The sequence below is a fragment of the Orcinus orca genome, chromosome 13 (assembly GCF_937001465.1).
Source record: "Orcinus orca chromosome 13, mOrcOrc1.1, whole genome shotgun sequence".
Taxonomy (NCBI): domain Eukaryota; kingdom Metazoa; phylum Chordata; class Mammalia; order Artiodactyla; family Delphinidae; genus Orcinus; species Orcinus orca.
In genome coordinates this window covers 5,250,278-5,268,596 of record NC_064571.1, presented here as the reverse complement: position 1 = coordinate 5,268,596, position 18,319 = coordinate 5,250,278, and the positions used below count along the sequence as shown (strand labels likewise).

Genomic DNA, 18,319 nt, shown 5'->3' with positions numbered 1-18,319 from the left:
AGTGTCCACGTACCTGCTGCCCGAGGGCGGGTGACGCCGAGTTCGCTGGTCTGAGTTCACCGGGGTTGCCCTTGACAGGCTGCCGCAGGCACGCTTCGTGTTCGGAGTTGTATTACATCAGTTCATAGAGCAAAAGGTCATTGTAGTTCGTTTTCCGAACCTCACGTTTGAGTACCTGCCGTGTGCCCGGTGCCATGGGGGTCTTTGCATGTTACCTGACTTTCCTGTTCCTCCACCCTGGAGTATGACTCCGCAGCCAAGAATGGAGTAGAGTTTCCTCCTCTTGCATGCAGGGAAACTGAGGCTCAGAGATTCACTCTTTTTAACTTTTTATTTCTTACTTTAAAGAGCACCTGTCTGAGCAGCATCCAGCTGTCCACAGTGCACACGTTTAGTCTGACAGGGCCTGTCGGGCATGGACGTGAGCAGGGTGGAGGCCCTGCCTTCCTGGAGCTTACGTCCTCACAGAGGAGGTAGATTTTTTTTTTTTTTTTTGCGGTACGCGGGCGTCTCGCTGCTGTGAGAGCAGGGAGGGTGGGCCGGGTGGGGAGCGAGGTGCCAGGCACCGTCGTCAGCGTTGTGACCCATCCCTGGGACCTGAGCCTGGTTCAGAAGACTGAGCTGGCAGCTTGCGGGAGGAGAAGCCTTCCAGGACTAGGGTCCTCAGTGAGAGAGCCTTTGCACCAGCAAACCTTATTGCAGCAGGCTTATATATGATGCCGTAACAGGGACCTCTTTGCACCAGCAAACCTTATTGCAGCAGGCTTATATATGATGCCGCAACAGGGACCTCTCCCTCTGTGCTGATGGGCGAGCACACCCAAGCACTGCGCCACCAGGGAAGCCCAGGAGGTAGATTTTAAGCGGGGTTTTGTGGGGCTGAGTGCTGAGACAGATGACGATCTGTCTGTCCCCAGATGCATGGTTTTTATGCTACTGGATGTTTTCGTTGCCTTTCTAGGTCCTTCTGCAGCTTGAGCCGTGCAGCTGGTGTGACTGTGGTGCAGAGCTGGGGGGGAGGTGGCTGTTCTGGGGGGAAGGGTGTCTCCAGCTGGGAGGCTCGGGGACACATTGTATAAATTTCTGACGGAGTATAAAGCATCCATCAAGACTTTTCCCAAGAAGGACCAACTGTACCGTGGGCTGTACCTGAATGGATTGGTCTGGCTCACAGCAGAGCTTCCCTCTGGGTTTTATTAAGACTCGAGGTCAGTCCCCCGTCTAGTCTAGGGGAGGGGGTGGATCCTACAGGGTCAGACCCCCCGTCGGCTGCTCAGGTGCATGTCTGGGGCTCAGGGTTAGGGTTCTGTATTCCTCCCGTTTTCTTTCTTCACGTGATTTGGTATGTTTCTAAAAAGTAGGAGAAAATAGGGCTTCCCTGGTGGTGCAGTGGTTGAGAGTCCGCCTGCCAATGCAGGGGACACGGGTTCGTGCCCCGGTCCGGGAAGATCCCACATGCCGCGGAGCGGCTGGGCCCGCGAGCCATGGCCGCTGAGCCTGCGCGTCCGGAGCCTGTGCTCCGCAACGGGAGAGGCCACAACAGTGAGAGGCCCGCGTACCGCAAAAAAAAAAAAAAAAAAAAAAAAGTAGGGGAAAGTAGAAGGGAGAGGCGTTTTAGATTATTTTCCTAGTTGGAATTGGAAAATAAGGAGACGAGGTTCAACCACTGAGGCTATCCTGTAGCTTTTCTCCACCCGCGGTCGTGAGGCACCATCACTCACAACCAAGGAGGTTTTTTGTTTTTAAAGGGATGGGGGGCAGCCAAGTAAACTTTAAAAAAAATATATATATATATATATATTTTTTTTTTTTTTTTTTTTTGGGCTGCTTTGGGTCTTCGTTGCTGCACGCGGGCTTTCTCTAGTTGCGTTGAGCAGGGTCTGCTCTTCGTTGTAGTGCGCGGGCTTCTCACTGTGGTGGCTTCTCTTGTTGCGGAGCACGGGCTCTAGGCGCATGGGCTTCAGTAGTTGTGGCACGCGGGCTCAGTAGTTGTGGCTCACGGGCTTAGTTGCTCTGCGGCATGTGAGGTCTTCCCGGACCAGGGCTCGAACCCGTGTCCCCTGCACTGGCAGGCGGATTCTTAACCACTGCGCCACCAGGAGGCCCAAGTAAGGAGTTTTGAGAAGCACTGGGGCGGTCCACATCCGCGCAAGTCCCCCTGGATGAGCGCGGATGCCGTGTAATGTTGCCCATGATGCACTTACCTGAATTTTGTTGCCTAAAAGCTTTTGGAAAGGGGGTGTCTGTCAGGAGTTAGACTATCTCGCTTCTGTTTTCTGTTTGCCCCAAAGACTTGTGGAACTCGGTCCTTGTCTTCTTGAGTCACTTCTGTGGAAGCATCCTCAGAGCTGAGGGAAGGGCTCTTCACACGTGGTTTCCATGAAGATCCCCCAGACACTTCTCCAGGCTGTAAAGTTGTGTCAGGCCAGTCCATGGTATTTGAGTGGAAGCTGCCATTTCAGAGCAAAGAGGGAATCCCTTTCCAGATACGCAGATTACCCACAGTGAAGAGAATTATTTGAAAGTAACAGAACACACCTTTACACTAAGGCTTATTTCCTTGTTGCCACGATTGGCACACGATTGCAGATTTCTGTTATCCAGGAAGCGCCAGGAGCCAGGTTGGAGGTACTTACTTCCTATTTTGGCTTTAACACCATGATACTTGCAAGATAGCTGACCGAAGGAAGATCTGATTACTGTTCTCTAGACTGTCCTTGCTTCTTCTTCCTCTTGCACTCACCTGCTGTGGTATATCATGACACAGATCATATAAGCAGGAATTAGGGTAGCTTGTGAGGGTGGGGGGTGAGGGAGACAGGAAGGGTGAGGGAAAGGTCAAGGTAAAACCATGAAACATGCCCCCAAATCTTTGCTTGGCCACTGTGATGCTCGAGGTCAGAACTAGAAAATCACTGAGCTTTGTAAATACTGGCCGCTGGACACCGTCCACCACCAGTCACTACCCATCCCGACCGTGGCAGAGAACACTTCACTGCGCCGGCAGAGAGTGTGGTCTATTGCTTGCTTGATTTTGGCAATTTCTATACTTGTGATTCAGGCATAAACTGAATAGCTTGCTTATAGCAATTGAGATCAAACAAAAGTTATTTTAATGATCTTATCAAAAGCATATTTTGCACATTAATTTTGTTCAGTTGATTTCCTGTGTGTGACTTAAATTCTTCAAAATTATGATGATATTCCTTTAGTGGTGGGAAAGTGGGACCAGATGGTCTCTGTGTTGTTGGGAGGTGAGGGTCTTTAGCCTTCCACCCTGGTAGAGGAATCAAAACATCTGTAAGTCCAAGTTGTTGTGTTCTGAACACCCTGGGTTCTAGTTTAATGAGGCATATAAAACAAATTGAGTCTCAGATTCCTTCACCGGCAGATGCCCCAAAAGGCTTAGTGGGTATTACCTGCAAGGCTGTAGGTTGTAGGTGGTGTGGTGTTCTTGTCCGCTGATTCCATTACCTGGGTTCATTTCAGTTGACCCCCTTCCACCCCCCGCCCCCCATGGACATTTGTTCCCACTTCTTTGCACACTGGTAATTTTTAATTGGATGCCAGCCATGTGATTTGTACCTTACTGGGTATTTGAACATTTTATATTCTTGTAATATTCTTGAGCTTTCGCCTGGGATGCAGTTAGTTACTTGGAATCCGTCTGAGCCTTTTAAGGTCTGCTCCTTGGGGTCAGATCAGCATTTAGTCTAGAGCTAGTTTTACCGCACTGCTGAGGCAGGAGCCTCCTGAATGCTGTGCCCAAGTTCCTGTGAATGATGAGATTTTCCAGTCTGGGCAGTGGCAGCAGGCGCTGTTCCCCGGTCCTCTGGGGGTCCTCCCCTGACCTCGGGAGGATGTGTTGGGTGCTCTGCTCGGATCTCCTGCCCCGTCTCTGCATCTCTCCTCCCTGACCTCTGTCCTGCACGCTCCAGCTGCCCTCAGCTCTGTGTCCTCAGCTCAGCATCCTCTGGGCTTCGGTGGGGTTTCCTCTCGCTTTGCTGCAGCCTGGAATCTCCCAGGGCAGCAGCTCGGCATTTGTAGGTCTTTCCTCGTGTTCCCGTCTCTCAGAGCTCACTGTCCTTCAATCCCTGGTGTCCAGGGTCCTAAAACTCGTTCATTCGTTTTATCTATTGTAGTTGTTCAAGTGGGAGTACATCTGGCCCTTGACCCTCCTTTTAGCCAGGAACAGAAGTTTGGCCTTTGTCCTTTTCACTTGCAGACTATTTTCAGAGCCAGCCTTCGACTGACATGCCGTGTCAGTTGTGTAAGCAGGGGCTCTGTGCGTGTGAGTGCGCGATGGGGCCAGTCAGAAACGCACAGACGTGTGATGTTGTCCACATTCATAGCTCCTCCAGAGCTGTGCCCCTTCTTGCCACCGCTTACTAGGGCCTGGCTTTCAGGTTTTAACGTGTGCGCAGTGCTCTTGGTGGAGTTCGCCCCTGGCTTGGAAGGGCGTGGGCACAGGGGCAAGACTGTCCAGGGCCCTCGGGCAGGTCAGGAAGGTGAAGCTGGCGCGATGGCTGATCCCGGGCTCCAGGTACCTCTCCTCTGCTCCGGAAACAACTTGAGCTTGGAAATTTCTGATCTCAGGAAGTCATGGGCCTGGATTGGTACCATTGGAGCCAACAGGAAGACGTGACCGTGGAGGTCCGAGCTCTGGGTGACGCTGACCCAGCGGGAGGCAGGTTAACCAGCAAGGTTCCCGTTCTTCAAACTCCCCTCACCCTCCCCGTACAGCTGAGCGCTGGAGTGAGCGGCTGGAGCGGGGAGCTTGGTGGTGACTCGGGACCAGCAAGGGGGGCGTGAGGGCCCCCGGTCCAGGGAGGGCGGGGGAGCTGGACATGCGAACGGCCAGAAGGAACTCATTTGGATGCTTATGGAGTTAACGCCTCTACTCTAACTTTCCCCCACATAGGAAAATAGTATTGTTGAAAATTGGGCAAGTTAAAGAAGAAAACCTCTGTAATCCAGAGGTAATCTTTGGACACAGTTCTTTTTTCTTTCTTACACATTGAAACGTGTGGAGTTATCTAAATATACTTGTACACTGGTGTTGCCAATGGCAAAATGCTGATGTTAAGAATATATTATTTTGTCATCTTCTGAGCATTTTGGATTACTGATCTCTTTCTGGTCTCATAATATAATCACAAGTTTGGTTATGTAGGGGAGGAAAAAAACCCTTTCCTTCTACCCTTCTAGGTTCTTGATCATGTAATAAAAGATAAACAAGACGAAAACAAACAGGTTTGCTAACTTGTCTATCTCGTATATACATGGCAGCCTTCACAAGGAAAATGAAGACTCAGAGAAGACTCTGTCTGTGTACCGGGTTGAACAGAGAGATGCCGTTGTGGACCAGTAACTAAACCATATGGGACAGCTAACAGAAGATGAGAGGCTTGCTTGTACAGAATTCTTTTGGCCTCCATCCCCTGGCTCTGGTGATAAGAATGTTTTTTCCAGTTGGTATAGGAAGGATGCCTTTCATATGGGAGTTTTATCGCTTGCTTTCAGGGAGAAAAGGGGAGGTCAGAGCACCTTTTTTGTCCCTGCTGCTTTTCAAGTCCCTTTAGCTTAAAATAATCCCATGTCAAAGAGCATATTTTGGGGTGACAGTCAAGTGTTCTGGTGGAGGATTTGATTTTGGTCACTCTGGGCCTTACCTGGGAGGTCTGCTTTCCATCTCTGTCGGGACCTAGGTTCCAGCTCTTACTCTAGGGGCCAATACTAAAGGGTCCCCAGTGGAGGAGGAGAATGGATGGGTTCCAAAGTCAAGTACTGATGTGACTTATTTCAAGTTGGACTCTCGAAGCAACTTGTACCCTGGGGAATTGTGTCCTGTAAATTGGGGCTTGACACTTTGGAAAGTTCTCATAGTTTCGTTTAGATCCTGGAGAAAATAGCGATGGGTCTTACCTGACTTTGTGATCTGAGTTAGCTCACCGTGTTCATTCGCCATGCCGTGCTTGTTGTTGAGGGGTCGTCCCAGAGGCGTGTCTTGGCCTCCTTGCAAGCACCAGTCTCCCCAGGTTTTTCGTGCGTGAGTGATGTTGAGGGAAATGGGTTGTCCTTGCCGTCCTGCACCGTCTCGTCACAGTCTGAAGTTACCACCCCGCCATGCCCATCCCGGTGGACGGCGCTGCTCTGTAGTTCTCTTCTTTACCACGCTGCTCTTAGAGCCCAGTCGAGTGACACAGCCTCGCTGAAATATAGCAGATTTCGTAGAACACTTTGCTGAGTCAAGTAAAGTCCTATGTGGTGGTGTCTGTCGACAGAAAGAGCAGGTTAAGCGCTTCAGGGCCGTTAGGGTTAGACTTTGGGGTCTCAGAAGTCCATTGGCTCAGTAGCAAAACTACGGAGCATGTCTTTTTGTCTGAAATGTGTTCAAGGCAGTATTCCTTGTTGAGTAAGATGTCACGAGTGCAGCTATGTTAATTTTGTCATTTTTCTGTTGGGGTTTTTGTTCTGGAGCTGATGGGTCTTCTGAGATGGACGTGGATTAATTTTAAAGAACGTTCCATTCCTTCCTTCGACCAGATCCTGGACCTTCATTTTGCTCTAGAAGTTTCCCTGCAGAGTCGTGTTCGCCTCTGTCTGGTTGAATGATCAGTGAAGTTAAGTTGCAGAACTTTTCATATGTCTGAGTCATAAAAATTAATTTTGGTTAATTCAGCTTGGTGTGATACTGAATAACACTCTCAGATGTCGCTGGGGTTTGCCAAGTCAAAGGTGATCTGCCCTCATTTCTCTGCCAGTTCACAGTCCCGTAAAGAAGGGTTTGGTAGTCGTTAACTAAAACAAGCTTGTAAACTTTTTTCTAAAATGGATATTCAATGGCTATTTTCATTCTAAGTATATACCTTTTGGTGGTGAAATCTGCCAGAGATGCTCGTGTATTTCATTTTATTAGTATTCTCTCCATCTAGTAAAGATAGAGTGAATAATGAATGGCCCTTCCTGTTTTTGCTCAGCTCTTAATGAGTAGGCTTAATTCTGTAAGGAGGGGCTGCTGGGGAGAGGACCCCCCAGACCTCCTGGGTCCTCCCAGTCGGGCTCATTGGAGGTCTGCCTGCTGGCAGTGGAAGGAGACAGAATTTTGGTAACAAGAGAGTTTAAACAACATTTTAAGGAGTCATTAAGAAACCCTACTAGTCCTATGCACTGCTCTGTGCTCAGACTGTGGAGTGGACAGGGCTTTTCCTATGACTCCCAAACCCACAGCTGCTTTTGAAGATGACCACGATTCAGATGTACACTCCTTCCCCGCCCCCCCCCCCACCCCCCGTCCTCTAGCAGCCAAGGAAGGCAAAGGAAAACTCCTCCCTAGTCTTAGCCTGAGACAAAGACCTTTTCTGCCGAGTTTGCTCCCACTGGGGAGAGTCCAGAATGCTAATTGGCATCAGCTGCCTTAGATCACCGGGGGCTGGCAGCTGCCTCATCCCTGGAGGAGACCCAGAGGGGGGCCTGCTCTCCTCCCCAAATGTGCCCTCTCCTCTCTCAAGTGACCCTTAATTTTTTTTTATCCATCTGTACGTGACTGTGGCCTCCTAAAGGGGAGGATGAAGGGCAGAGGCGTTTGGACTCGGCTGGGATACTTGGATATATCACTTCCTCATGGAGCTTTGCTGCATCCACTTTCTTTGCAAATGTGGGGTTTGTCATCGTTTTTATCGTTTTTAAAATGCAGTTAGTCTGTTCTAAGTCTGTTTTCCGCTGTATCTTTTCTGGCAAAATGAGGTGTTTGTTTTTGGTGGTGGTGAGTGAGCATGCATTTAAATACTGGGATGAGAACACCAAACTTGTTTTCACCTAATGACTGAAGGGAGATTCGAACTCAGAAGTTGGTTCGTTATTACCCTAAAGACACTGTATAAGACACTATATTATAAGCATTAGTTGTGATTAGGATTCCAGCTGCAGTTGGCTCCAAACTGTTGGTAGATTCTGCGTTTCTGATGCTTCTCCTCCAAGGTGGGCACTCATAATTAGACAGTGAATGACAGTTAGTGGTGCTGAGTGCCTTTTTATTTTATAAACTGTGCAATAGCCATCTATTTGAAAATCAGAGAAGCCAGAGAAGGAATGTTTCAAAGTATATATAATCCTTATCCTGAAATGATGATTTGAGAGGACAGTATGTTTTCCTCTCAGTATTTGTAGTTCAGTTTCATCTGCTTCCAGGATTTGACTATTAAGACCCCGGAAGTATTCTGGCAAGAGACATCGATCTGATTACTGTATTTTCGGAAAATATTTGGATGTTTCAGTCATATTAGAAAAGCTGTTACCAAACTGTGTTTAAGCTGTTCTTATGTCATACTTCATTGTTTGTAACTTGCAGCCCAGTTTCGAAGAGGTTACAACCTGCGTCTTATGGTTGATGGTGAATCATAGTTTCGTTACGAAAAGTGATTGGGTGTCTGTCTAGCAGCGTCTTAGGTTCAGAGAGATGTGTTGTGCCGTGATGGTCCTCCAGCAGTATTGCCCGTGTGCATATTAAGTGCTTTTCACACCGGTGAGCAGTACCGCATTTAAGCCTATGGGGATCTTTAAACGTGTAAGATGTGGGAGGATTTTAACTCAGTGGCTCCAGAAACCTCAGGTGCCGATGGAGGGTCTTGGTTGTTCTTACACAGAGCGGTGAACGCGTTAGATCCTGGAAGACACTGGTTTTTGTCACTAAAAGAAAACATATGTCAAAACCAGTCACAGTATGTCAAGACCCTTAATTATTGCTCAGGAAGCTGCTTGTGGGAGAACTGTAGGTAGCGTTTGCTTTCTGTCCAGAAGTGAAACCTACTGGCAGAGCATCACAGGGACTAAAGACCCTGGGGTGACTTAGGCAGCGTGGGGGGCGGGTGGAGGCCCCTAGGAAGGGTTAGGGAGGGAGCAATGAAGTCCCGCCTTCCGTCCGGGAAGGCACACATTACTGCATGAAGTGAGTGGCTGCGCTCTTAGCACAGAAAATGAAAATCAGTAGTGTGTTGGTTTTTCCCTATTCTAGTTCAGCATTGTTCCTTTTGTTTTTGTTTAGTCTTTGTACCCCAGATCCTTACAGGTTTACTGGTTTTGGATAAGAGGAAAAAAATCATACCTTTAGTTGACTTTCTAATCCTGGAGTAACACCACCTCATTTCCAGCAGGAGCGAGGCTGTGGCCAGACTCGCGCTCATTTTTGTTAGGAATGTGTCAGTCTCGACAGGCCTCGTTGGGGTGTCCTGGCTGCCCAGGAAGCCAGAGACTGTGGGCGGCGAGTCGTGAGCTGCGATCCAGAGAGAGCGGGGCCCCTGTGCCGGCAGGTGGTGGTCCTCCCACAGCATGGGCGCGAACGTGACGTAAGATACAGCTGTGGGTGGGTGGGGCTTCCTAATTCTGCTTGGGGCGTGCTTTCTTGTGCCCAGTATGAACAAAACTTGTTGCCCTTTATGTTTTATAGTATAAAGTTTCTATACTGTAAAGGCCCCAGATAGAGGGGTGTGACTGTGTAATACTAGCCAGGCTAAGCCCTGGTTTTGTTTAGAATCAAGCTACTTAATTATCCTAGTTGTTCAGCCTCTTATTGTTCATTGCTGCTTTAACCGTGGCCATTGAAATTCATATGCATTTGGTGTGATTTACATATATATGGGTTTTGAATGAGAATTATTACACAGACTAGTGTCTAGACTGTGCTTGGCCATGTGACTCTGCTTCATATTTCTGTCATCGTCTGCCAAAGTCCCATGACAATCACGCCTGTCATCTGTATGCTGCAGTAGTCTCATACTTACGTATCTGGACCGAGCTGGAAGCCATCGCCATGAGAATCACCGGTGTTGGATGATTACGTGTTTTCGTGGGTATTGGGTTTATTAAGCAGTAATGACGAACCGAAAGTTGTTTTTAAAAAGACATTTTCTTTTTTCATTTGGTCTCACTGTTAATATCTAATTAAAGATGTTGCCCTAAGAGCAGTGTTTGCAAACCAAACTTACTTTAGGTCTGTGAGGCCTTATGAAAGGTTCTTGGAGATGCTAGGCTGCAACAGTAGGTTTTGTGTGTGTGTGTGTGTGTGTGCGTGCGTGTGTGCGCGCACACGTGTGCATATACACGTACCTGCGCAGCTCAGAATCCCTGAGTCTTCCCTGGAGAGGGAAGGATATCAGCTAAAGTGGAAGGAGTGTGTCAGTGTAGAAAAGTCAGGAGGTTTTAGGGAACCACTCATCATTTCCTGTTGAAAATACATGAAATAAAGGGAACTCTAGAGATCTGGTTATGAGGCTTTGCTCAAAGATCTTCTTTATCTTCCCTCAAACACCCCTTTTCTGGCCAAGGCAGATTTTCCCTATTCCTGCACATTCTCTCTTTTTTCTCACTTTAATTCTGCTTTCCTCTCATTCTCGTGCTACCTGTAAACCTTTCTTCGGATGACTCTTTGCAGGTGGTTTGGCGTTACCCTCTCCCCGTGTCCGTGTGTGCAGCAGGGCACAGGATGCCCCCGATGATGCGGTTTTCCCCGGGGCGGGGTGGGGAGGGGTTGGTGTGGGAGAAGGCGGAGACCTCAACATTCACAAGAGCAACTTATTTTTATTTTCCGGACCTTTGTCACCACCTGTCCCCTTCATTCTCCCTCTAATCTCCTCATACAGACTCTTCATTTCTTCCTCTGCTTGTCTTATTTTAGTAAAGCAAGAGGCGGGGGGATGAGCCCAGTCTAGGGACAACCTGCCGCCACTGAGTGGTGTTTATGTTTCTGGGCTCCTGGACTGGCCCGAGTCTCTTGGGGGCGCTGTCCATCCAGGACCACAGGGTCCTTGAGCTTGGCCCCTGCCCCCGACCCAGGGTGATGGTGCTGTGTGATGCTCTCAGAGCTGAACCTTAAGTGCGTCGGACGATTTATACTCACAAATGTTCTCTAGAAAAGAAGCAGCCCTTGCTAGTCATTTGAAGTAGTATCAGCCAGTTTTCTTTTTCCTCCCATTTTTACAGATGAGCCAGTTGAGGCCCAGAGAAGTGGAGTGAATTGCCTGGGGTTACGTGGCCCGTGGAAGAGCCAGGCCACGCGTGCCCTCTGCCCCTGCTGCTTCCTGTTTCATCTTTACCTTTTGTGCTTGTATTTCTTCTTGCAGAGCTTGTAATCACATTTCAAAGGATGCGTCGCCGCAAGTCCCCGATTACTGGCACAAGAGTAAAGTGTCTCTCCCTTGCTGGAGGGGCTGGGAACGTCTGATTGCCTGCATGTAGAGAAAGTAAAATCCTGCATGTCATTCAAAAGCTGCACATTTTATTTTTATTTTTTCTTAAGGATGAAGAGGAGGAAATCAAGCTGGAGATAAATATGCTGAAGAAATATTCTCATCATAGAAATATTGCAACGTATTACGGTGCTTTCATTAAAAAGAGCCCCCCAGGACACGATGACCAACTCTGGGTAGGCGGACATTTCCTGAGCATTCTGGGGGGTTTCCTCTTTGTATTTAAAAGGGCATTAAGAACCTTCCGGGGGGGAGGGGAGAGAAAAGCAAAGAAAAAGGGGTAACATCTGGTATCTTCCCTGGCCTTCTCAGTGGAAGGTGTCCGGAATGTTTATTTTGGTGTTGATTTCACATCGCAGGAAAAAGAGTTAACTTGTGTTTTGGGAATAAAATGGCACATTAAAAAAAAAAAAGTAACAAAATTGCAAGGAAATTAGCTTGAAAATGAAAGCAATGTGATAAAAACTTGATGGAAATTAATTAGTGTGGAATCTCAACTAAATGAATCTTTCTTTACTATGTTGGAATGAGAGACAAATTGCAAGAAAACAAACTTAGTTTAGTAATTTATTAAGAACAGTGGACTCCAGGGAAATTTATAGAATTTATACATATTCAACCATATCTCTTATTGAATACATTTCTATTCAAGATGATGACACCGAGACAGTGTCAGATCTGTGGTTATCACGTTATGCCAAAGGTACTGGGCTTATAGGGCAGGAAGATAGATGAATACTCTTCTAATTTTTAAAAAAGCCATTAGAGACTGTTTGCAAAGTTAGGATAGTAAAAGGGAAACAGTTACCTTTATTTCCATTGCCCGTATCCAAACACAGTTAAATTTTTAGAATAGTTCAACTCAATTTACTTTCTAAGTACTTTGGAAATATACTTGTGTTCGTATTGTGGAAACATTTAGTTATTGTAAATAGTGTCTTTTAAAAAATGATGTGCTGCTTAAAAATAGTATTTTTCTTTTTAAAGAGAAATTTTTAAACTGTACTAAACGCAGTTGATATAAAATAGTTTGAGAATCACGATGTGTGGAAAATAGAGCAGTTTAGACACTGGCAAGTTGGAAAGCCTGTTAAGGGGTATTTAGATCAGATTTCTGATGAGTGGGCGTTGATTAGGAGCAAGCGGTCCACTTGCGTCTGTGCTCAGGAGAGAAGGGGGGCTTCAGGGCCTCTGCACAGGCTGCGCCGTGGAACACGCAGACGCCGATCTCCTGGACCGGATGTCCGTGCCGAATAGATGGGGTGTGATGAGATATGCTCTCAGGAGTTCGGTGCCTCCACAATGGTCGTGCGCCCAGACCTTTAGGAAAGGAGGGGGGTTAGACTGCCCCCCGGCCTACCCGGGTGTGTGCTGACATCTGTGATGCTCTGGCCACTGGGGGGACGTGTTGGCCGCAGCGTGTCTTGTCTCTCTCCAGCTTGTTATGGAGTTCTGCGGGGCCGGGTCCATCACAGACCTCGTGAAGAACACCAAGGGCAACACGCTCAAGGAAGACTGGATAGCCTACATCTCCAGGGAGATCCTGAGGGTAAGTGGGGCACAGCTGAGGCAGCCAGGCGTGGGCTTGTGTTTCCATTTCCACTTGCCCGGCCCCGAGGGCTTCTGCGCATTAGCTGCGACCTGTACAGGTTATTCTTTTCGTGACAGCCAAGGGTTCTGTATCACCAGCTGGCTTTGATAGTTTAAGCCACATCATGGTTTTGAGTCTGGCAAGTATCCAAAGAAACTAGACCTACAATAGATTTTTTTTTTTTTTTTTTTTTTTTTGGTATTTCTCTGAATTCATCCTGCAGTTATGAAGAAGAAAATCAGAGTGGAGAGGAGGAGAAATAATCCCTAACTCTTGTGTTTATGGGAATCGTGTGTCTAAGCTTATAAAGCAATATTAATGGTGCTAAATGCTGACTTTCAAAATCATCTTGTGGACTTCGGCATTAACTGTTAGAATCTGTGACAGTATTTATGAGGAGCAGTTCTAATGTTTAATGTTATTTACAGCCAACTGGAAAGCTGGTTTATGTCAAAGCAAGTTCTTGGCTACCGTTTTAGCGGCTTCTAAACGATCCCTTTCAGTAGTAGAGCTGTCCTGACAGCACAGGCAGGGTGTTCGAAAATCTCGTATTGGAAAACTGCATGTGAGTTGCCAGTGGGCCTCTTGCCTCTGGTCAGCCGGCTCAGTTTTTCTCTCTACTTTACCCCTCAATTACACACTTAAGTTACTTGGTTGGATTTCATTTACCGACCACATTTTAAAAATAAAGACTATGGAGTTGAACTGGAATCTAATTCTTATGTTTCTGTCACTAATAAAAAAAAAAATGTTACTTTATTTTTTATTTATAGATAAATTTACTCCACTTTTTACGTTTAAGTTTCATAGAGGACTGCAGGTTTTAAAAAATGCTGTCTAGAATACAGAGGTAGTCTGAATTTCTTTTTATTTAGAAAGTTTACAAAGCCCTTGACAATAGACAATTCCCCTAGGAAAACCAGTTGTAGAGGGTGAGATGGGAGACCCCGTCTTCTTATCATCACATACAGGTTTCATTATAAAAATATCAAGATCCTTTTATGGTTATTATAGGAGACTTAACATGGGAAGCTAAGCCTCCTGCCCTGTACTGCTGTGAGGGAGTTCAGTGAGTGGGCAGGTGTGTTTATTATCTTGATAACGAAAACCTCAGGGTGGGCAGGAGAGAGCAGTGGCTAAGAGCATGGGCCCCAAGTGAGGTAGACTTGGGTTCGAGTCCTGCCTCTGTTGCTTACCTTTTGCACATCCCCTGCCAAGTTACTCAACTTTCCAGACTTACTTTCTTCATATGTAAAATCTCGGTCCCAGTCCTATGAAGGAAGTACCATTATTATGAGAAGTAAATGAGTTTTAGTGTCAGGAATCAGTTAATATAACACGTGGGTAGGTAACTAAGTGTGTGCAACTGTTTTTCCACCATTGAACTCAAGACAGCAGTTTTGGAAAGAAGCCCAGGTTGCTTGAGGCCCCAGATCAACCTGAACATAGTAGCTCAATGAACATCTTTTCAAGATGCAGCAGATGTTTTCCGCCCCCGTGGGCACCTGAAACGAGAGTTTCCTTCACGTCACTTCATCTAGGATGGGAATTTTTCCTACGACGAACGTCTAAATGGACTAACCTCAAACAGAAGCTTCTGGAAGAGTCAGTATCATGTACTCATGTGTGTTCGTAACGGGTCACGGGAGTCAGTGTTGGGAAAGAGAGAGCAGAGTGGTGAGAAGGCCGCTCGTGGGGAAGGAAAGCAGGGCGTCCCAGAGGCACGCCGGGGGCTGATTTCTGTGGTGACAGACGTCCTCGTTCCTTGGTGGACGGTAGAGTCAGTTGCTGTGGAGTGAAGATCTCAGCAGGTTGAGAGTTGTGGGCACTCGGGTCTCAGACGGCAGTAGAAAAGCTCTCCTGGGCCCACCGAGAGCCTCGAGACACGAAGCCGCGTGTTCCTTCCGGCCCGTTTCCATGGTCACCATCCACACGGCAGCCTCGCGTTTTCATAGAAACCAGCATAGATCATCCTGAGTGTGGGCAGTTACAGCCTCTCCCAACCGGCACCGAAGACGGCCTTTGACTGCTGCTTCATTCTGTGAATGCGACGGACTTACAGGACCGTGTTTCCGAGTTGTGGACCTTGATTCATTTGCTCTTGGACAGACGCTGACTGTGTACTGGACTTGCCATCTCTGCCGAAGTGGAAGGACGGTAGCTCACCATGGCGGGGGCGGTGGAGCACGCCCTCCCTCCCAGGCCCTTCATTCAGGAAGACTGTGTCCGCTGCGCAGATCCTCGCGGCTCGGGCTCCTGCGCTGTACGAGCTGGCAGACACGCCAGCAGCGGGCCCTCCCAGAGGCAGTAACCGCAGCCCTAGGACAGGGATTGCTCGACAGGAACCAGAGTGCAGGCAGGCCACGTTCGTCTGAGAAGACGTGGCTGCTTAACGTCTGCTGCTAAGATAATTCTGGAGAAGTGTGAGAAGGGGGGCTTGTGAACATTAAGAGAAAAAAAAATGAACTGAAGTAATAAAAGTAGGAATTACGAAAGAGGGAAGCTGCAGTTTTTCATCTCTTCTTCCGCTGTTCAAAGGTACACCGGGCTGAAAGGAGGGAGTTTCTTCCTAACGATACCATGAAGATGCCGTATGCTTTTAGTGCTTTCCCCCCTACTTGGTGCTTTGTGGTGTAACACTGCACATCCTGAGTGCTGGAGAAACACACAGAGCCATGACATAAGCTCTCTTCTGTTTCACAGGCAGACTGGTAAATGATTTTAGAAACCCCCATGTTAGAAAAATGAATGTTCTAGGGCAGCTGTTACATTTAATTCATAGCCTACAAGGTAACGATGACAATAAAACCCCACAAAGAAGTTAAACAGGACAAATCAAAGGAGTCGTTACTTCTCATCTGCGCTTTTTGAATTGAGACGTTAGGGAGTTAATAGGCTGCTTGTAGCTTACGGAGGCAGGCTGTCGATTTGGCTTCTCTAGCTAAAGTCAGGACAAGTAAATGAGTTGTGAGAATGATGCCTTTTGGGCTTTCTGACCATATTTGGATGAAAACTGTATTTTTGTTCTCCCGCCACCTCTCATCAGAGGCCTTCTCTGGGCTTCGTTCCAGATGCGAGGTCATCAGAAAGTGCTGTGTGCCCAGTAGGATTTATTTCCTTGGGAAAGAAAGATACTTGAACATAAAGCTCTTTTGATGGCAGAGTTGTTTTGCACGTGGGGTGGAGGTCGGGTCGATCAGTAGTTAGCAGTTTGTCGCTCTTTGGTGGGAAAACCAGGCTGGATTCAAGGGCCAGACCTTAAAGCCCACTCCCGCCCTTTGCTTTTCCCCTGGGTGCGTGTAGTTCAGATCTGCCCCCAGGGTCGGCCATTGCAAGATAGGCGTGCAGCGTGGGAAAGGAACCACCCTGCACACAAATAGCGCAAATGACAGCAGAGACACTGCGGATGGTCCTGCTGGGGAGCAGCTAGAAGGTGGTAACCCTGCCCCATTGGGATCGTGGGTGCCTCTCTCTGTGTGGTGTCATGGGTGATGTCTTGCTGGAAATGCACTGAGGTTGAATCTTATGTTCCCAGAAACTTCTGGCCTGTGTGCACACTTTATTATAAAGGGTGTGTTCTGGGCTAGTCCCTTGTAGCGACAGAGAACTAAATCCAGACCTGACTTTCCTGCTCAGGGACTGGCGCATCTCCACATCCATCACGTGATTCACCGGGACATCAAGGGCCAGAATGTATTGCTGACCGAGAACGCAGAGGTGAAGCTTGGTATGTGATGGGCGTGCCACGTGATCTAATACCCTGCCCCAGTGCAGTTAGCTGGAAACGTTACCCCGTTTCTCCTTCTGTCTTATTTAAGGCTTGGGAGCTGGGCTTGCTGCTTAGCCTGGCTCCTGACTCCCTTTCCCCGTGCTCCTGGCTCATCCGGAAGTCCCTCTGGCGGTCGCTGTTGGGATGCTCAGGGAGGTGGCGGGTCCAGCGTCCAGGGAGCTCCCAGGCTGGTCGAGTGTCTGCCGTCTTGGTGGCTTGGCCCTGGAGAGGGTGCCCCTTATCCCTGTTGGTGGGAGGTTGCAGTCTGTGCAGTGTTTCTGTGTGGTTTACTCTGAAGGCCTCTGGTGCTCACATTCTTCACCTTGCCGTCGACTGGTTTGTTAATTGTGTTCTCCTTCCCCTCCTTCCTCTTCCTGCCACAGTGGATTTCGGTGTGAGTGCTCAGCTGGACAGGACCGTGGGGAGGAGAAACACCTTCATAGGCACCCCGTACTGGATGGCTCCCGAGGTCATCGCCTGTGACGAGAACCCCGACGCCACCTATGATTACAGGGTGAGGCGCCGGCCCTGCCTTCCTGCGGGTGGGGCTCCGCCTCCAGTCCCCCTTCCTGCTGCTTCACTGAGGACCACATGGACCCCTGCTGCAGGGGCACCTCTGCTGGGACAGTATCTTGAGGCTGGTTTTTTTTAGTCCATTCTGCATCACCCCTGTTCTGTTACTAAGTACGATGCTGCTTTCAAGGTGGGGTGGGGCTGTGTGTCACTCCGTTGTCGGTAGAAATTTTTTTGTCCTGAGTAAGTTCAGTGCTTCTGCCCTGTTTGCCGTTCTTTTTAACTTGAAGAATATATTATAATCAGATATTTATTATTTTAAAAATACTGGCAATATATAGCAATAGCTTCGTCTGTGTGAGATTTCAGAGTGTTGTTAAAGAGCTTTGCCGCTTTGCTTTGGTCACAAATGTATGTAAACTATTAGAGTGACCTCTAGGGACTTGTATCAATAATGCACTTTTTGATCCTGATGTAAAACCCATATTTGATCATCAGACTCGGGTTGAATATGTTTGTAAAAACTACTTAAAAATTCTGTCGCTTTAAGTAAATGAGTCAGAGTGGTTGATGTACGTGTTAATGATACTCACAATTGAGTTCCTATCTTACAGCACGCCAGTGTATTTAGTATTTATTACAAATACCCAACTACTGGAACTCAATGTGAGCCTGTGGTGGAGAGGAATATTTATTTTATGTTTTTATATGCTGAAATATTTTCAAATAGATTATAGACTTTAGAAGTTTTCACTCTTTGTTATGTCATTATGTATCTCTAAAATCTGAAAACCTTTCTAACGCATCCAAAATATTATCATACCTAAGTAAATTAAAAGTGATTCCTTAATGCAGAGTCCATAATTAGACCCAGCTCGTCTACACCTGGTTTGTCCAGACCAGTATTCAGTATAGGACAAGACGTATTTGGTTGGTTGGTGGTTGAGTATCTTTCAGTGAAGACTATCACACCCTCTCCCCCAGCCCCCGCTTTCTGCATGACACCGCCTTGCTGAAGAGGCAGTGTTCCACCCTTTAGATGTATCTTACCATTTCTGAATTTTAACTTTCCAGTCTTTGTCATGTCAGTTACCTTGTTTTCTGTGGACTGGAGAGGCTCCATTAGTATCGAGAAAAGCCTTCCGGGATCCCCTGAGAGGAGATGGGCGTCGTTTGTCTGCGTCACCCTAGGGAGCGTCAACG

The 18,319-nt window shown here is 47.6% G+C and overlaps 1 protein-coding gene across 50 annotated transcripts in view; it reads left to right on the top strand.

Moving 5' to 3' along the window:
- MAP4K4 (mitogen-activated protein kinase kinase kinase kinase 4) overlaps positions 1-18,319 on the top strand; it is a 174,303-nt gene that overhangs the window by 101,045 nt on the left and 54,939 nt on the right. For all 50 annotated transcript variants that reach the window (XM_049696030.1, XM_033401730.2, XM_049696043.1 and 47 more), the window contains 4 exons: positions 11,294-11,419; positions 12,682-12,792; positions 16,471-16,561; positions 16,987-17,117. In XM_049696030.1, coding sequence (XP_049551987.1) covers positions 11,294-11,419; positions 12,682-12,792; positions 16,471-16,561; positions 16,987-17,117 — 459 coding nt within the window. The remainder of the gene's footprint in view (positions 1-11,293; positions 11,420-12,681; positions 12,793-16,470; positions 16,562-16,986; positions 17,118-18,319) is intronic.